The following is a 19,350-nucleotide window of genomic DNA, read 5'->3' as shown; positions in this document are numbered from 1 at the left end:
AACAGGGGACCATGATTACCACCATAGTTGGCCGGTCTGAAGGCACTGACCTCAACTTCCATACAATGTTTGAGCAGGACAACCAGGACAGACCCACAACATACAGAGCCTTAAGTGACCGCAGGCAAATCTCATCCACCCCACCACCACAGTGATGGGCAAGTCTCCCTGCCCACTGTACAAAATGTGCTTCACAGACGTTGTTTCATGTTGTAAAGATTGTGCCTTAAAAAAATAGCCACAAGAAGTTTTAAAGAAATCTTTATTTCACTTTTAAGACACATAACCAACACCAACATACGAATCAACAGGATGAGCACATGCTGAAATTCAGTCTTCATGAAAATCAAGATTAAATCACAAAATGTTTGGTCTCATGTGTGTTTCTTTCCAGCTTTGACTCTGTGGAGTAAAACCTCTCCACTAAACAAAAAAATAAAACATCTCAGCAACTTTTTTGTCACCTCCACAGCTCAACACGATACAAATATCACATCAAATGAATGTAAATACGTGTTTCATCTTCATTACAGGTTTTAATGGAATATGCAACAAACAGAATTAGGGCTGTGACATATCATATGATCTGCAATAATACTGGTATAAATGTTTACAAAAAAGTGTGTTTAGAGGAACATCATGTGTTTGCATTCACCCCAATGAGTCAACCCCAGTCATGTCTCACAGCCAGAGCCATATGTCGGGCTCCAGTCACAGTTTGGTAGCTGAATGTTCGCAAAATATGCAAGAAAACTTTTCCCACTGAAAGTGAAAAAAGCAAACCTGTTACAACACTTTAAGCAAAAACACACTTGAGTACAACCGGGCTGTGAAGGCACGTGAGCAGGAGATACTAGCAGCAGTGATGTGCGACCCAAAGGTAAACAAATGATTCAACCATGCATCACTGGAGCACTCGCGAGTTACATTTCATATAACAGCAAGAGCAGTCAGTGGATGGAAATTACTGATGTGCTACACGGTGGAAAAGCAGGAGGTTAAAAAGCTCGACCCAAGATGAAACAAACCAGGTAGAATTTCTTTTCCTTATATGACAGAATTGTGCAGGCTCCGCATTACAAGGTTATTTTGGATATTAAGCTAGAGTGTAAGCACTTGTAATACACTTTTCTTAAAACTTCCAGGAAAAACACCCCTGAGGATACTTATGTGCTCATATTTCATGTATGCCGTGTCACTAACATTGCACTATAATGTTGTTCATAGAGTATTTAAAGGTAGAATGGGAGGCAGAGCCTTCAGCTTTTAAGATTAGACTTAAAACTTTCCTTGTTGCAGATGGGGGTCCCTCCCTGAGCCTGGTTCTGCTGGAGGTTTCTTCCTGTTAAAAAGGAGTTTTTCCTTCCCACTGTCGCCAAAACGCTTGCTAATAGGGGGTCATATGACTGTTTGGGTTTTCTCTGTTTTCATTGTATTATTGTTGGGTCTTTACCTTACAATATCAAGCACCTTGAGGTGGCCACATTTTCACACTTTGAATTAGCTAAGCTGTCATCAGTGACAGCAGCTCACTGGAAGAGAAAGATGGAAAATCCATCATTTACTTACACATATAAATGCTGCTGCCTGCCGAGCTGATAAAATGTACATTATTTTTTTTAAATGTAAGTTTCTTGAAATATTATTTTGAGGCTATATCTCCCACCCCTACATACAATAAACAATACAGAGTTTTTTAAGGAAGGAGGTCATCTGATCTGCTCTGATCTGGCTTCTCAGTGGACTGCTTCATCTGACAGTTCTCCCACTTTTAACTAGTGTGAATCCTCATGTGTCTTTGTAACTGTATCCTCTGAATGAAGCTTTTCACCTGTGTGGATTCTCATGTGAGTTTTCAAGTTTATCATCAGGCTGAATCTTTTTCCGCAGGTGCTGCAAGAATGTGGCTTCTCACCTGTGTGAACCCTCATATGTCTCGTTAGTTTGGATCTGTACTCAAAGGTTTTTCCACAAATCTCACATTTCACAAACTTTTTACTTGTGTCAGTTTTACGCTGACTCTCTGACACAGGAAAGTTGTCTTGCTGATCTCTGCTCTCTGGTTCAGGAGAGCTGGAAGAAAGGAGATGTTCACTGTCCAGCTCTGGCTCACTTTCCTCATAAGTAGGAGCCACCATGAAGATAATAATGCCTTCAGTCTCCTGCTTCACTACAAGCTGATCTACGTCCTGACTGGTGCAAGGTTCCTCCTCTTCCTCTTTTATGTGTGGAAGCTCCGGATCCTCCTGGTCGAGGCTGAAGTTTCTCTCCTGGTCCCCAAAAACCAGTTCCTCCTCACATTCATGCTGTTGTGGGAAAGCTGAGGTGACAAATGGACAAAATTACTTGTCTTAGATAAATATAGAAGTATAACAAGAATGACTACTCGGCAGTGGTGTCTACAGCTGTCCATTTCCAACTCTACAACAGAGTTTAATCAAAATATCATCAGAAATATCATCATATCATTTACCCAGACCTGGAAACTGTTAAAATAAGATTTCATGCACTCACTTCTAACACGTTAGTAAATTTCTATGCACCAATCACAGTTTGTCCACCAATTACTGTTGGAAAGATGTTTATGTAAATGATAAGACAAACATCAGACAGAAGGGGAAATTTAAAAGTAGGATTAAAATATGGGGATAAAAAGCAGCGAAGCTCTCAGAAAACCTCGACTAACAATCAGCTGAGTTTATTTAAACACTGGCCTTGAAGAACTCTGATGTGTTTCCAAAATATCTTTATTGAATGAATTAAAGTCATATTAATTTTTAGGTAAGACCATTACGGTTTTACATACCCCTGCTGTGTAAGTTCATTTCAGGTTTCCAGATGTTATCCAGCTGTCTGAGCTGCTCTTCTTCAGTCCAGATGAGGCCTTCATCCTCCTGTTTGAGTACAATCTTTTCTACGTCATCGCTGATGCAGAGTTCCTCCTCTTCCTCTTTGATCTGTGGAGGATCTGGGCCCTCCTGGTCCAGACTGGAGTTCCTCTCCTGGTTGGAGACCTGCTGGTCATACAGGCCCTCCTCTTCCTCACACTTCATGTTAGGGGGAGATCTTGAGGAACAAAGGGTCACTGAGGAAAAAGGTTAATAATGTGATGACAGGAAAACACATCTGAGCAAATATAGTCCACTCTGAGCATGTCCTCATATGGGAGTGAAATTTAAACTGTACAAATGTGAAAAATGAAAGTGTAAGTTACTCTCGAGCTCTGATACTCTTATTAGGAAAGTTCAGAGTACAAATCATTCAGGTAGCTGCTGCCAGCTTCACGCTGCAAGTAAATGTTTGTCATTGTTGTAGATTAAACTGAAAATCTCACAGTGCCATAGCAGATAAGTACCAGTCAGGTTTCACAGCCAGTCATTGCACAGAATCAACCCAACTAAAGTCATCAGTGATCTGAAGATTATTAGGGACTCAGAGTTTCAGTCTTAGTTCTATTTGATCTCATTGCTGCCTTTGATACTGTTGATCATGACATTTTAAATCAAAGGTTTCATCATTTAGTTGGTTTAACTGGACAGTTCTCAATTGGCTCTCGACCTTTGACCCAGTTAAACCTCTCAGGTCATCAGGTTCAGATCTGTTAACTGTTCCCAAAATCAGATGTAAGTGTGCTAAGAGTGTGTTCAGTTACTGTGCTCCTGTTCTTTGGAGCATGCAGCCATAGTTTGCCTGCTGTGGCTGCATTCAAAACTAACAACTATGTTTCCATGCTTTGTGAATAACACTGACATCTGTGAGATTTGAGCTGATTTAGTTCGAGTTAAGACTGTTTATTAGAACATTACAAAGTTATTTTAAAAACTTCATCATTTTCTTGAACCCAAATATAATTCAGTTGAAAAATATACATTTTAAAATGAGGTGAGGATGGTGGGGGAGGCACGATGGTCTTGTAGGGTTAGACCCTGATTAAGGGGTATTTTTGAAAGTAAAGCCCATCTCTCAAAGTCCCTGCCGGCCTGCCTCCACCTCGGGAAGCCTGTGGGTGCAGACGGACGTGAGGAGCACCACAGGCGGCAGAGGACTGTCTGTAGCCCCGGAGTGAGGGTCAGAGAGCCGAAGCAGACAGCGAACTGTGGCACAGTGCAGAAAACAGAAGCTTTCCCTCCCTGCCTCTTTTATCTTAATCTTCTAAATAAATCTTCTATAAAGGCACTTTCTCTCGGTCTCAAGGTTTGTTTAATGCTAAAAGTTTACCGTAAAAAAGAGACGCACTTGTGTGATTAGCCGCTCCCTGATTTCAGTATGTTAGCCTACAAGCTGAGCTCTGATCAGGTCCTACATGAGTTGTATTCTTGTGTTAGTCCACTGAGACCATCGCAGTTTTACCTGTTATGCGTAACTTTATCTCGGGTTTCCGGCTGATATCCAGCAGTCTCTGCTGAAGGTTGATCTCATACTGGACGATCAGACGTTCTGTTAACCTCAGAGCAGATTTCTTCTGCAGCAGTCAGCCGGTCTCTCCACTATTGCTTCTAAACGAACAATAAAAAAAATGTAATTATAGAAAAACACTTCTGAGAAGATAAAGTTTTAGTTAAAGTCTGTAATGAGGGCATGTTGCTCACATTTGCAGGTGAAATTAAAAGTGTGTAAAAATGAAGTTATTTGTGCACTCTGATGCAAATGAGAACTTGAGTTCTGACATTTTTCAGCAACATTAAGAGTAAAAAAAACCTTTCAAACAAAAAAGAACTCACTTATTACTGACTGACTGATGATCTATTTTGGAGTTGATCTCGAAACTGATCTACATCTTGATATTTTTCAAAATAATCTTCACTATTGGGGGTGGCTGTAGCTCAGGCGGTAGAGCAGATCATCTACTGATCGGTTCGATTCCCGGCTTCACCTAGTCTGCATTTCAAATATCCTTGGGCAAGATACTAACTCCAAGTTGCCTCAAGTTGCTCTTTGATCTGTGGAATGTGTGTCTGAATGTTGGTAGAAAGCACTAAGAAAAATGTGCTTGTGCGAATGGGAGTGAGTGGGTGAATGCACAAGTTTTGTAAAGCGCTTTGAGTGCTCAAGATTGAGTAGAAAAGCGCTATATAAGAACCAGTCCATTTAAAACTCCCTGTCATGTTTTCACGAATACACATTAAATAGATCTGACTGATACAAACTGTAGGTTTAATATTAATGTTAACACTTCAGAAAAGCGATTACAGTTTTACCGCTGGTCTGTAAATCTTTCTCAGGTTTCCAGATGTTATGCAGCTGTCTGAGCCGCTCTTCCCCGCTCCAGACGACGATGCCTTCATCCTCGTGTTTCACTACAAGCTGTTCTCCCTCTTGACTGATGCAGAGTTCCTCCTGTTCCTCTTTGATCTGTGGGGGATCTGTGTCCTCCTGGTCCAGATTGAAGTTCCTCTCCTGCTTCCAGACCTGCTGGCCAGCCAGATCTTCCTCCTCCTTACACTTCATGTTGATGTGGGACTTGAGGAACAAAGTAAAAAGAAAAAGATTAGACAGGTAAAGGTGCAGCCTCAGTCAGCAGGGCTGTACACTGTGAGCATGTTGCTCACATATGTGAGAGAGGTTTGTACAAATGTTTCAGAAGCACCATGTGACTCCCTCTCTTTGTTGGAAAGTCTTATTAATTCACTTTATAACTATTACTTTGAAGATAAATTTCTACCATCACAAAAATATTATGACCTCTTTAAAAACAAACAACGGCAACTACATGACTTAAATTCCATGTTTAGATGAAGGTAATGGTCAATGCCTTTTGACAGGGGAAAAACCTCCACACAGAAGAATCTTACTTGGCTGAATCATAAATTATTCACCATGATTAAAACTGCAGATGAGCAATAATCTGCATTTTATTTTAGCCAAAGAGGAATGTTTCTGTTTGTCTGTGATCTGACTTTTTCTGCTGGGTCCAAATTTCATTTTATCCTGTGTAAGTTTGTTTCTCTTCCTGTTAACTAGCAAAGTCAAAATCACCTTGATTCATTTAACTTTAATTCAATTATAAATGTAATCATTTTATTGAACAATTAATTTCATTTCAATGAAAAACAATTACTTAAAAGAAAGAGATTAAGTTGGAGAGAGACATGTGGCCATCTTTTAGTGAGTTAGACCCTGATTAAGGGCTATTTTTAAAAGTAAAGCCCATCTCTCAAAGTCCCTGCCGGCCTGCCTCCACCTCGGGAAGTCTGTGGGTGCAGACGGAGGTGAGGAGCACCACAGGCGGCAGAGAACTGTCTGTAGCCCCGGAGTGAGGCGTCGTGAACCGAAGCAGACAGCGAACTGTGGCACAGTGCAGAAAACCGAAGCTTTCCCTCCCTGTTTGGTTTTGATGTGTCTCATGAAAGTCTATTGTTAAAAGTTGACCTTTAAAAAAAACGGACGCACTTGTTTGATTAGCTGCTCTCTGATTTTAGCCTGTTAGCTTACAGACTGAGCTCAGATCGTTCCTGTGTTAGTTCATTGAGAACATCACAGTTTTACATACCTGCTGCGTGACTTCATCTCGGGTCTCCGGCTGATATACAGCAGTCTGAGCCAGTGGCGGATCTCATCATCCTGGACGACTGTTTTTAATGTTTTTAACCACGGAGATTTCTTCTGCATCATCAGTCTCTCATTGTTAAACTCTCCCAGAAACTGAAGACAGTTGTGCCATTTCCGCGCTTCTTCTTCTTCTATTGAGTAGACGGCAGACTACACATGTCCAAGGGTAATACTGTCCTCCTCAGGCCATTGGCATCAAGTCAAAGCCTTAAAGTCTGGTACTTTGCGCATGGTCATTTTTTACGAACAGCAGAATCACAAGACAAAGCGTGCCAATGTTTATACTTTTCACTGTGACTGCCAAATAGATGAAAAAGTAGATGTTAAAAAACAACTTATAGTTTTGTCATTGGGCTGGTAGAAAGCTATGAGTTTCTGTCCCTTTGTCTGACCTTAGAGACTTATTTTAAAAGGAAACATTACAATCCTTTAAAGCAAGTATTTTCACCTCTGTTCCCCCCTCTGTACTTAGCTTTTTTGTTGTCATGTCAGTAATTGTCCAGTTGATGGCTCCCTTGGATCACAAGCCTGTCTCATGAGTCCAAGTGAATATATTCTTAATAAACAGCTTTGAAGAATTTGTGACCAACTTTGTTTAATTCGGAACATCATCATCATGAGTCAAACTCACTCTTGGATCTACAAAATATTTAACAAAAACAAACATCACTGAATCATAAGGTATTTGCTCCAACTCTTAGTCCAGAAACACATGAGTGAACTAGATCAGCTGCTCCTCCAGTTCAGCTGTGGATTTATATCATTATTTATATTTGTAAAGTGGATATGCAGTTTTTCAGTACTAATATAAGCATTTTATATCATTGCTTTATTGACAGATGTTTGGTGTTCAAGGTCAGGCATCAGTTTGAAAAAAACAAACAAACACACTGAGTTGAACTTGAACTTCCTACTGACAACAACTAAAATTGGTGCAAAAATAACCAGAAGCATATAAGAAGCATCCTGGAGGTGCTGCAGACAAGATAGGACCAATAACATGTCAACAGGAAATCCTTTTTACTAATTTGTTTATTTCTTTTTAGATTTTTACTCTCCATTTTAAGCCATGATGTTTGCTGATACTGTGTTCCTACTGTTTGTTCTCATTAATAGTTCTGTTTTTAACATTCTGTGCTGAAGCTGGAGGAAATGTTTCTACAGTGTCAGATGATACAGCTCCAAACTAAATAAGTGACTAACTAACGATGCTTTAATACACTTTACTATAAATTATGATATAGTGCACTTTCTTAAAATTTCTTATTGCTCTGTAATTAATTGTTTTCTTTATAAATGTACAAATGAGAATAAAATCTGTGTGATAAAGGAAGGTCTGTAGACTTCTCTGTTAAGATCAGTGAAGAGAAACAACAACATACAAATACCTAAGAAAAATATTCAGTAAACATTTAGAAGATAGAGAAGTTTATGTTGTCATGTGGAGAAATTTTTCAAATAAAAATATCCATAAGCATTGATAGTCTCCATGGCTGAACAGACACAGGAAAGAGCTCCACCTATAAAACGTAAAAACATCAAGACAACATGTTGAAGATGTCGAGGTACTGCCCATAATGTTTGACTGACATCTGATTTATGTGCAGCACATAAATACCACAATAATGATGGAGAGAAACTAAAAGGGAACTAAAATACAGATTGGAGATCCCTAAAAAATACACACACATTGGTCCCTAATGGACATAAATGTCCATTCCCCAAAAAGTGCAATAAAAATATTATATATTAATATTTTTTTCCACTTTAAATTGGTCAGTCTTTTAAAACTACTTCTCCCTGAAATATTCATATAAAGTTTTAATTATATTTTCGTTGTTTTAACCCTTTAAATCCCAGTTTTACTTCATGAGCGCCCTGTTTTTTTAGCCCCCAAAAACAAAAAAACTCAATATTTAAAAAAAAAAAACATTTGAAGTAATATTTGATTGTTATTATAATTAGGCCTTTAGATGGACTAAAGATTGGCACCAAGAGTCATTTCGATCGCCTTTTATTTTTTTTCCAGGAGCGCATTTCATAAAATGCACACTATCGACCACGCCCCAAAAAGTGCAATAAAAATATTAAATATTAATTTTTTTTTTCACTTTAAATTGGTCAGTCTTTTAAAACTGCTTCTCCCTGAAATATTCATATAAAGTTTTAATTATATTTTCGTTGTTTTAACCCTTTAAATTACAAAAAAACTAAAAAAAAAACTAAAAAACTAAATATTTTCCCAAAAAAACATTTGAAGTAATATTTGATTGTTATTATAATTAGGCCTTTAGATGGACTAAAGATTGGCACCAAGAGTCATTTCGATCGCCTTTTATTTTTTTTTCCAGAACCAGAAAATGGTCTCCAGGCGGCAAATGCTGCTCGTCGAGGCCGAAATGAGTGCATTCTCCCGGGTTAACTCGCGACGATGATCGGGGCATGTTGCGTCGGACTCCTTTTTCCAGCGCACACTTCCGGTACCACGTGACAACAAATACGTCATTTCCTGTTGACTAAAAAAAAAAAGCACCCTCTCATGGTCCTAGGGACCGAAAAATGGTCCGCACGATCAGCGGGCGAATCCGCTGCTGCACGCCGGAAAAGAGGCGTCATTTCCCGCAGGTCTGTCCAAGCAGCCCGCTGATTTCCAGCAGAGGTCAAATGTGAAGCAAGGGCGCCACCCGGTGGACAAATAAAAAAATTACAAGTCTAAGGCCTGTAGTCCAAAACGAAACCTAAGCTGGAGACCTGACTTTCGATTTGACCGTAAATTTTCTGGCGTGAAAAATAGCGTTTATAATGGGTTTCAATGTGGACATTTTTGTCCAAAGGGACTCATGTGTTTGGATTTCTGTAACTTAGCCATTTTAGGCTGATTTAATGAATTGACACCACAATTAAAAAAAATAAGAAAAAAAAACATTCTTTGACAAATTTGGCTTTAATCCACTCAACACAGTGAAGATGGTTTAAAACTAAAAATGCAAAAGACAATAAATGTCCCTAAGGACCTCTGAGGGTTAAACTTACAACAATATGAAAGACTTCAGTCTATTTCACTTTAATCAACTCAGCAGTGGCTCCATAATAAAGACTCAGTCCAGCATAGAGCGGCTGAGTGAATGTGGTCTGGACTCTGTGGAGGAGAGTCATGGTTTCAGAGACGCTGTAGAAGGACAAAATACCTGCTCTGTGATCCAGGTACACTCCTACTCTGGAGGAACGAGGACCTGAGACACGAGTTTGGATGTTGTTGTACGAAAATGTAAAACTGTTGTTGTAACAATATAATGACCAAGATTTGTCATTACATCCAAAAACACATTCATATCCTTTTCTGCTGATATTCTTGTATGCGACTGCTACATAAACTTCTCTCCCTCTCCACTCCACCTCCCAGTAACAACGTTCAGTCAGACTCTCTCTACTCAGGACCTGAAACCATACAGTGAATCTGTCTGGATGATCAGAATAAGACTGTTGTTGTTCCATAAATGTTGCTTTTCTGTTCCCCTCTGATAATAACAGCAGTTTGTGTGCTGTGTTTGGATCCAGTGTGATTTCACATGAATATTTTAAGAATCCAGCTCTGGTCTTTGGCTCTGGTTGTGACAGTGAAACATCCACTTCAGTGACTGTCAGTGAGATGTTTGTCCATTCCTCTCTCAGAATGTCCTGTAGTTTATCTCTGACCTCTGACACAGCTGCTGTCACATCCTCAAAGTAGCTCAGAGGACGGATATTGATGCTGGATGAGTCTGTAGACTCACTGAGTGCTGACAGTGAGGGGTAGTTGTGTAGAAACTGGATGTGATCCTCTGTGTGTGAGAGCTGCTTCAGCTCAGCATCTTTCCTCTTCAGCTCAGTGATCTCCTGCTCCAGCTTCTCCTGAAGCTCTTTGACTCGACTCACTTCAGTTTCCTGCTGGGATCTGATCTGCTGCTTCACATCAGAGCTTCTTTTCTGGATGAGATGGATCAGCTCAGTGAAGATCTTCTCACTGTGCTCCACTGTTTGATCAGCAGACTGATTGATGGCCTCCACCTCCTGTTGAAGCAGCTTCACATCTTTCTCTCTGTCCTGGATTCTCTGCTGGATGTTTTGTCGACTCACCTCCAGCTCTCTCTGCCTCTCAGTCCTTTCTGCTGCAGCTGAGACTGTGTCGTGGCCTTTATGTTCATCCACAGAGCAGAGATAACAGATACTCTGCTGATCAGTACGGCAGAACATCTTCATCACCTCATCATGACGAGAGCAGATGTTCTCCTGGAGCTTCTTGGAGGGCTCCACCAGCTTGTGTTTCTTGAATGTAGGTGAATCATAATGAGTCTGAAGGTGTTTCTCACAGTAAGATGCCAGACAGACTAAACAGGACTTGAAGGCTTTCATTTTTCTTCCAGTGCAGACATCACAGGCCACATCTTCAGGTCCAGCATAGCAGTGATCAGCAGGAGCAGCTTTGAGTCCAGTCTTCTTCAGCTCCTCCACTAAAACTGCTAACATGGTGTTTTTCTCCAGGACAGGCCTCGCTGTGAAAGTCCTCCGGCACTGAGGGCAGCTGTAGATTTTCTTCTTTTCCTCTTCATCCCAGAAGCTTTCAATACACTTCATGCAGTAGCTGTGTCCACAGGGAAGAGCCACCGGATTCTTCAGTAGATCCAAACAGATCGAACAAGAGAAGGTTTCTCGGTCCAGCTGAACACTTTTCTGCGCCATTTCACCCAACAGTGTCAGTGACTGTGTGAGTTTCACTTCCTCAGAACTGAAACTGCTCTGATCTAAACAACATAGGTTTCTGTAGCGAATGGGATCTGTCAGCTCTTATACGTCACCACATGTTGGTTGCACCCATCTTCAAACTGCAGATCAGAAGGGGAGGGAACAAGGGAACATGTGGACAGAGAGGAGGTGCTGAGTTAGAGAGCAGGAAGAGGGAGGGTTATCAGACACTAATTCAATCCTGGAACATGTGAGCCTGTGAGTTTTTCATTTAAAAATAGCACTGCTCAGCCTTTAAAGTTGTTAAATAAACGTAACATTTAAAAGACAATCTTTTTATGTAAATTAGTTTAAATTATCATTTTAGTCATTACAGGATATCAAATACTGCAGCTGAACTAAGAAATTGTTGTAGAAAAAAGCAATAAAAGGTCGTTCCCCCTCTGTCCCCTCCTGGTCACCTGTGCCTCAATTTTATGAGATGAGATGGATCAGCTCAGTGAAGATCTTCTCACTGTGCTCACTGTTTTATCAGCAGACTGATTTTATTCCACAACCTAGACATCCACATTACTCACACTCTCATAACACATACATATAGGGCCTTGGGATCGGGCATGTTATACGGTGTCCAGAGGACGGTCTTTGTATTCAACCTCACCTCTGGCGCTGGTGCCTATGGAGCGCCAGGACTGCCATAATGAATTAATTAAATACACCATTAAATAATGAATTAAATGTGGCAATAATTAATTAAAATTGGAATTAATTAATTAAATAAATAGTTATGACACATGTAATTAATTAATTATTGACACGTTTAATTAATTATTTATGTATTTCACATTTTAATTAATTATTCCATCCATCCATCATCCATTCGCTTCCGCTTATCCTTTTCAGGGTCGCGGGGGGCGCTGGAGCCTATCCCAGCTGTCATAGGGCGAGAGGCGGGGTACACCCTGGACAGGTCGCCAGTCTGTCGCAGGGCCAACACACATTTAATTAATTAATTATTGACACATTTAATTAATTATTTAATGATATATTTATTTATTTCATTTTGGCAGTCCTGGCGCCTGGCTCTCATCTTGAAATAATTTTATCTGTCAGCCTCACCCATCAAACTCAGGGGGCGGGGTTAACGCTGATCAAGTCAAAACCATTGCTTAGGCCTGGTGGCCATTGTTTCTAGCACACAACAACCGGCATGTGGAAGCTAACAGAACTGAACTTTGAAAAACCCTGTTTGTGTGTCACCAAATACCGTTTTAATATTTTTTTAGCCGAGAATGTAGTGGTTTAATCTTCATGTGTCTGGTCGGTTTGTCAAGATACAGCCTCTTTGCAAAAGTGTTTCGATGATTTCGGAGACGTCTGCCCAGTCTCACGGCAAAGCGTGGGATAGACCCGCTCGCCTCGCAAGCAATCCCACCGACAAAGCGCAGGCCCCGGTACACAGCTGTAGTAACCCCCGCTGACTTCTTTTACTGAGGTTATATTTATCGGTGTTTTATTTCCTGATGTTCTTATGTGTCCTACGTGTTTCAGTCGCCAATTCTGAATTATAACTAACATTAAAAACATGTTTAAGGAGGAGAGAGAGCAAATAAATCTGTTTAACATCTGATCTTTGGGTTTTTGTTCAGCAATCAGCGTGACCTGTGTATAAACGCATAAAAGAGATAACGTTGGTGTTTCTGTCATGTAGTAACTGCTGGCTTTAACTGTACAAAGGTTGTTCGACACTATGAAACACATACAGACTTCATGATGTTCGGCTAATATTTTTATTGTGAATATTAATCATGAGGGTAAACGGCCCTGTACACCACGGAGCGAGGTCAGCATATCCACGATATGCAGAGTTTCCCAGCTGACTAACTGCCAACTATTCCAGAGACGTGAAAATATACAGCATAAAGAAAAGTGTAAGAGACCCAGCAGCAGATTAGAATAACAGTTATACATTTAATAAATCACCAAATGAATCCAAGAAACGAGCAAACCTGTTCCGACAATTTGAGTTTGTGTTCCCTCAGCTGCAGACTCGCTGCTGTTTAAATGTTTGAAAAGGAAGATTAGATATAAACAAACGTCAAACGTAGACTCATTCTGCCTTCACATTTGATATGAGGCCACACAGTAAAAAACTGTCAATTTTACACTTAGAGAGTTGATTTTAACTCTGTTTCAGATAACATTTGGTCCCACTCAAAATTAGGGTAAAATTTACTCTATGGCCAGTGTTAACTTTTTAGTGTTAATTCTACTCAGTTTAGTGTCAAAATTAACAACAAAATGTGTAAAAATATTTAACACTGAGGGTTATTCACACTGTTTAGAGTAATATGATTTCACTTTATAGAGTTATTTTTAGTCCAAGTTCACTCTAATGTGTAATAATATTTCATTTTCATTATTTTTTCATATTTATCATATGATGCTATATTTCTAAATGGCTGTGATCTATCCTATATTATGAAAATAACTACAAACATACAGGTTACAGTAACAGCATTTATTAGCATAACAAACTCTTACAAATGACAGTAAGTAATGACAGTTGTCATTCACTCCATACGACAATTGTATGTCAAAAGGCCTGGGATAATGCAGGCTGTCAACATGAAAGACAACTAAATCTTGCTTTGTCCTGGTCAACTCATAAGCATGGAAATGTTCTTGAAAGGCTACTGTACATAATGGCAAAATGAGAAGTACCAGTTTCTCATGTATTATCAGAACTGACTCAATCTGGTAAAACACAGGCATTTCAGACACTACTTTGCCACAAATAACCAAATGCGGGCGGTAAACAATACCATTCTGTTTAGCCCAGTTCACTTTCATAACTTGAACTCTATTGGGCAGTTGCATTGCTATTGCAATTCCAGAACCTCCTTTTACCATATCTAAAGACACCATTTTTCCTGGACCAATGTCTAACCGACTAAAGGTTGTTGAAGATTGCCAAATGTATGCCATATAATTCTGGTGTTTTTTTGGCCAGCGTTTTGGTGATATTTTTGAATGATTTGAGCAGTTTCTTGAAAAAATTGTGCTTACCTTCATAGCGCATGCACCAACTATGAAGTACAGGCCCTATTTTTTGGATGCAGCGAGGATAATGGATAAGAAAATGGTGCTTTGGTAAAAGTTTTTTCTGGGGATACAACATCTTGAACAGTTTGTGGTGTTCCACAATCAAATGTTTTAAATATACACACATACCTTGAGATAACATAGGAGAAAATACAATGTTAACTATCTGTAGTAATAAAAGTAGTAGGCCCCGATGTTGGTCAGTAGAGGTTACCAAATCTCCAAACATGAGGGGAACATTCCTCAGTAAGCACCATGTCTGAATAGCATTCAGTCCCAGATCATTAGACTCTCCACCTAAATTCACAGCTACTGGCCTATTGTTTTTCTCCATGAATCCATAATCAAAACTTTGTATTCTCAAATTCACTTCTCCCAATGTAAGATGTTGTTCTTTTAAATACAAAAACAATAACTTCAGTTTGTACTGGGCCACTCCTTCCAAAACATCATGCATCACATCAACTGAGAAGTTCTCAGTTGTGTGAAAATATGTCAGTGAATTCAATAAGCATGAACTCTTTACACCAAAAACATAAGGAAGCAATGGATTATTAGACATTTCCTGACAGTGAGCAGTGTGGTTGTCTTTGGTGCGCAACACTATTTTGGGGGAAATCTTCAGAGAATTCTGTTTGAAAGTCATCTTTATCAGCTAAACAAAACCTGCAACAGTACCTTGCACTGAAAGACTCCACCAGACCAAACAAGCTATGTAAGCCTAAATTATCACCAGTGACCTGTACCACACTACCACGAACATAACCACCGAATAGTGGAATCTCAATACCATCGCTCTCTAACACTTTAATGTCTCGAACAATAGGAACAAGAATTTCACTAAAACCATAACGTTTCAGATCTTGTGCATGAAATAAGGCACAAAGGTGTATGTTGGCCAAAAAAGAATTCCATTTGGGAGAGAAGTTTCTTAAGGTAAAATATACTGCACCCAACTTGTGAATACCTCGCTTGGAACCAAGAGGATTTGCAACCTCAAAGTCATCATAGAACATTTGGATCTGAACTGTGTGCTTTTCTGTTGAAAAAAAGAGGGTGTGTCTTCAATAGAGATCCATCACAAATATCTCTGCGTCTTGAATCACAAGTGTCTGATTTTTTCAACATTTCTCCAACATGCTGACTCTTAAATATTGATTCCAATGTTGATAAAACTGGAACATACATGAATTTATCTTGAACAACTGCCTGATCATATGTTCCAGTCTTTTTATTTCGCCTTGTGTCAAATCTTGAGCCAATTACACATTCAACTGGTTCTACAGTTTCCCACTTGTCTGATAAATATTTTGACCTCTTGTACTCAGAATTAAGAACTGAGAAAGGATTCTCTAACTCATCAAAACATGCTTCAACTTTCTTGCACATTTCTGTTTCTCTTTCATTACTAAATACATGCTTAATGACTGTTTCTTTAGCATGTTGTTGGATATCTTGAACAATCTCTTCCATGGAATTCACTACAGAATTCACTACACTTTGGCCTACACCTGCTGCCTTTAGATCAGAAATAACAGCTGCACAACTATTTACAAGGTCTGCTGAAGATAATTCCGACTCAGCCTCTAAATCAGGGGTGTCAAACTCAAATACACAGTGGGCCAAAATTCAAAACTGGAACAAAGTCGCGGGCTAACATTAATATTTATTGAAAAAAAAAATCTTCCTCTAGATATAAGAATGAATCTTTTTTTATGGACTCAAACAAGTTTTGCTGAAAACCTGAATATGGAACAAGCAAAGCTTAATACTAAACAATATATATATTAACTGTATACTACCAGTAGGCCAGCTCTAATAGTAATTTGGTATGGCTTCGCGGGCCAAATGTAATCAGGCTGCGGGCCAAATCTGGCCCGCGGGCCAGAGTTTGACACCTATGCTCTAAATGTTCAGGCACCACATCAACATTAGCAGTAGTACTTGTGTCCGTAACACTTTGAACTGGTGAAAAATCTAGTTCTGCAGAATCAAATGAACTGCTTACGTGGCATTTGTTCAGGTGCTTTCTAAAGCCAGAAAAACTACTAAAAGAACGTGAGCATCCCACTTGGCCACATTTGAGATATAGTGTCCTCCCAGTACAGAGACCATGAATTACCTTAAGGTGTTTTACAAGGCTGTTTGGTCTACCATGATCACTTTTGCAAAGAAAGCACTTCATTATTTTGATCTCAATGGATACTAACGCACCATTCTTGCTCGCAACTCTGGGAGTTTCCTTTGTTTCCCCAACATCAATGTTGTAAATGGTTGTTTGCAGAAAAGTGAAAAAGTTGGTCAGGGATGAACTGTATGACGTATCAAAGACATAATGGGCCTTAAAGAGTTCATCAAGGGCTCCTACTGAACCTGTCGCTTTACATGGAAGTGCATGCTTGTCAATCACAATGAAGAAGGTGTGGATGCTGCTTCTTGTGGGTCCCTGAGCAAGAAGGTAGGGCTGACTGCTTCGGGTGATGTTGTCTAGATGCTGCTGTACACTGGTTCCAGCCTACAACAACACATTAAACAGCAGTATTTAGTGACTATCCCATTAGATTAGATCACCTTACTGTACATTACAATGGCGGTGATGGAATATATATTTTAAATAACATACCTTTAGGAATTTGATGAGGTTATCGACAGCTTGAGATGCAGACATCTTTCCTGGTCTCTTTCACCCTTGTGCAGATGGCGGTAGCAGATGTAGCAGCAGCAAGATAGCAGACATGTCACTGTCCCAGCCTACAGACGAATAAACAAAGAATTACTCCAAAAATACATTCGATAGACAGAATTGCCTATATAACCAACAATGGCAAATAAAAACAGTCAGTCATACCATTCTCAACTTCAGTAGCTGACTCAGCATTGCACATCAACTCCAAGAGCTCCGAGGTGGGTACAAGTCCATGACTTTCCTTTACAATCTTTGATTTGAGATCGATGGGCCACCTCTCCAAGAATTTGTTGGCAGTGACCTCATCAAACAGGAGTCTGAAATCTTGTTCTATCTATAATGCAAAAATAGAAGATAAGAGGTGTAATGAGTGAAATTGCAAGCTGCATGGAATATTTCAGTGATTCAACAAATGAAGATGTCTTACCAGTCCTGGTGTGTCCAGAAACCGCGGGAAGACTATGAAGACATCTGCTGCATTCTTATCATCGCTGACCATTGAATGCCGATAAATGAAGGTAGCTTTCATCTTTTCACGGATAGTGTCTTCATCAGCAGAGTGTCTCAAAAGAGCAATAGCTGCTTTTACATCCTCATCTGATAACACTGTCTCAGTGGTGAGTGGTCTGGATCGACCACGGCCTGGCCCGCCAACTTAAGAAAAAACAATTTGATTGACTCCTGCCTACAAATTAGATCAGAATCATTTAAATCACAAGTGAACTTACTTTTAGGAGATTTGGAAAGTGAGACACTTCTTTCCTCTGCAGCTTTTCTTTGAATTGTCTTCAACCGCCACGCAAGGTATCCTGAACCGCTCTCTGGATCATAGTAATGTTCTTATGTAATTAAATACAAGCAGAATGTTATCAACATTTCTGAGGGCAACTATGTGTTTAATGTTGCAAAGTCCCCTTTACTTACATATCCATGTTGTGAATATGGGTCTTCCAGATATGGAAACAGAGCAACAATCCCCTGCGCATACATCACTCTTACACTTTTAGGGGGAGATGTCCTAATGTATAAATTCAGTGATGACCGTCACTCAATTGGCATTGAACATCACAATTAAAAATAATACAATACTAAAAATGTTTCTTTATAGACTACATTTATGATTCTTACCCATGTGCTTCTGTCATCTCAGCAGCAAGTATGTTTATCATCTGTCTTCTAGTTGCATCTGTCAGAGATTTGGTTTTTGCATACTCTTGTATGATGTGTTCACCACCAGGCTTTGTTGTTAGGATTTTTTCAATCAACTTAAATAGACATAAAATATGAAGTCAGAAATTTTTTAAACCTTGAGAAAAACTGGAAAACGATTACATAAAAACACTTCACATCAAACATGCAAATTAGACTAACAATGTTCACTACCCACAGCTTTTGCCTCATAGTTTATATGGCATGGCCTTTTAGGTGGTCTTCCTTCAGTGGTTGCTGCTTCTTCAGGAGGTTCACACATTGTGAAGTTTAGAATGATTGCATCATCCGATGGAGAAGATGATGATGACAGAGATACACCTGTGCATTAAGGAACATGACCAAAGCAGAAGCATTAAATTTAACTGTTAATGCTTCAATCTCAACCTTTAAATTTCATATAAACATATACGTATGTGAGTGATTACCAAGTTCTTCATTGCTCAGCATGACTCGGAAGGTTACAGGTGACCCCTTCACTATTTCTTCAAACACCTCTGCGTCTACTTCTGTGTCAGACTGGTCAAACACCTTCATATCTAGCTGTCTGCCTTCTGGTATGTTAAATTTTAGGCACACTGAAGTAAGGTAAGAGAAAAGAAATGTTACAGAAATTGTTAAAAAAAAAAAGGCCATGCATTTTCTTATCAAATGGTAGAGTAAGGCTATGTCTTCACAAAATATTGATGAGATGAAGCTTAAGAATATAGGTAATTCTCATTCATTGTTGAAGTAGAAACAATTATCAACTTAGGTAGTTGACTTAGAATATAATTAAGCTTGTTTATTGACCAGGTAAACGTTGTTATCTTGTTTTATCCTGATATTCTAACCTTCTTTCATGAAAGCATCAAATGTCAGGGCCCTATTTCAGGAAGCCGGTTTAGAAAACTCAGAGTGAAAAACGATACTCAGGGTTGAGTAACCCCGAACTGTCCAACTCGGAATATTCGGTTTCAGAAAGGCTGATAACAATCAGTTCAATCAACGCGGAGTTGCTTTAACCCCAAGTCAAGCGCGCGCACGAGGATACATAAAGCCCTGATTAGTGGAGCACAGATTAAGCGAGTCACCATGGA

General features: G+C 39.5%; 3 protein-coding genes and 1 long non-coding RNA gene across 7 annotated transcripts; all 4 read right to left on the bottom strand.

The window, feature by feature from the left end:
- Window positions 1-245: 245 nt before the first annotated feature.
- LOC145421822 (uncharacterized) lies at window positions 246-8,214 on the bottom strand. Of its 3 annotated transcripts, none has more exons than XM_080292686.1 (5): window positions 6,491-8,213; window positions 5,191-5,460; window positions 4,351-4,496; window positions 2,807-3,085; window positions 246-2,320 (listed from the first exon to the last, which is right to left on the bottom strand). In XM_080292686.1, exons 4-5 carry the CDS (start codon window positions 3,051-3,053, stop codon window positions 1,776-1,778), a joined length of 792 nt encoding a protein of 263 aa, XP_080148812.1. In that variant the 5' UTR covers window positions 3,054-3,085; window positions 4,351-4,496; window positions 5,191-5,460; window positions 6,491-8,213; the 3' UTR covers window positions 246-1,775. The 3 variants fall into 3 exon arrangements, with proteins under 3 accessions (XP_080148812.1, XP_080148811.1, XP_080148813.1); XM_080292685.1 differs by having other exon boundaries at window positions 5,199-5,460; XM_080292687.1 differs by lacking the exons at window positions 4,351-4,496; window positions 5,191-5,460 and having other exon boundaries at window positions 6,491-8,214.
- Window positions 7,564-11,892, bottom strand: LOC145421813 (tripartite motif-containing protein 16-like). The gene has a single exon (XM_080292660.1). The coding sequence runs from the start codon at window positions 11,266-11,268 to the stop codon at window positions 9,604-9,606; it is 1,665 nt and encodes a 554-aa protein (XP_080148786.1). The 5' UTR covers window positions 11,269-11,892; the 3' UTR covers window positions 7,564-9,603.
- Window positions 11,893-13,047: 1,155 nt separating this feature from the next.
- On the bottom strand, window positions 13,048-19,220 carry LOC145421836 (uncharacterized). The gene is made up of 3 exons (XR_013903194.1): window positions 18,700-19,220; window positions 18,417-18,592; window positions 13,048-16,341 (listed from the first exon to the last, which is right to left on the bottom strand). It is a non-coding gene; the product is annotated as an uncharacterized LOC145421836 (long non-coding RNA).
- LOC145421824 (uncharacterized) lies at window positions 13,778-18,335 on the bottom strand. Of its 2 annotated transcripts, none has more exons than XR_013903180.1 (7): window positions 18,191-18,335; window positions 17,987-18,080; window positions 17,791-17,883; window positions 17,490-17,716; window positions 17,225-17,396; window positions 17,000-17,127; window positions 13,778-16,891 (listed from the first exon to the last, which is right to left on the bottom strand). XR_013903180.1 is itself a non-coding variant. In XM_080292698.1 (7 exons), exons 4-6 carry the CDS (start codon window positions 17,589-17,591, stop codon window positions 17,060-17,062), a joined length of 342 nt encoding a protein of 113 aa, XP_080148824.1. In that variant the 5' UTR covers window positions 17,592-17,716; window positions 17,791-17,901; window positions 17,987-18,080; window positions 18,191-18,333; the 3' UTR covers window positions 13,778-16,891; window positions 17,000-17,059. The 2 variants fall into 2 exon arrangements, 1 of the variants encoding a protein (XP_080148824.1); XM_080292698.1 differs by having other exon boundaries at window positions 17,791-17,901; window positions 18,191-18,333.
- Window positions 19,221-19,350: the final 130 nt, after the last annotated feature.

Source organism: Astatotilapia calliptera, chromosome 18 (assembly GCF_964374335.1).
Source record: "Astatotilapia calliptera chromosome 18, fAstCal68.1, whole genome shotgun sequence".
Lineage (NCBI taxonomy): Eukaryota > Metazoa > Chordata > Actinopteri > Cichliformes > Cichlidae > Astatotilapia > Astatotilapia calliptera.
The sequence above is the reverse complement of the archived record's forward strand: the minus strand, read 5'-3'. Positions and strand labels throughout refer to the sequence as shown.

Coding starts and splice junctions, on each gene's coding strand:
- LOC145421822 (XM_080292687.1), bottom strand. CDS start 3,053: ATGAAGTGTGAGGAAGAGGAGGGCCTGTATGACCAGCAGGTCTCCAAC. Junction 2,321..2,806: donor AATGAACTTACACAGCAGGG/GTATGTAAAACC, acceptor TTGTCACCTCAG/CTTTCCCACAACAGCATGAA.
- LOC145421813 (XM_080292660.1), bottom strand. CDS start 11,268: ATGGCGCAGAAAAGTGTTCAGCTGGACCGAGAAACCTTCTCTTGTTCG.
- LOC145421824 (XM_080292698.1), bottom strand. CDS start 17,591: ATGAAAGCTACCTTCATTTATCGGCATTCAATGGTCAGCGATGATAAG. Junction 17,397..17,489: donor TTCTGGACACACCAGGACTG/GTAAGACATCTT, acceptor TTTGCATTATAG/ATAGAACAAGATTTCAGACT. Junction 17,128..17,224: donor AGCTACTGAAGTTGAGAATG/GTATGACTGACT, acceptor ATTCGTCTGTAG/GCTGGGACAGTGACATGTCT.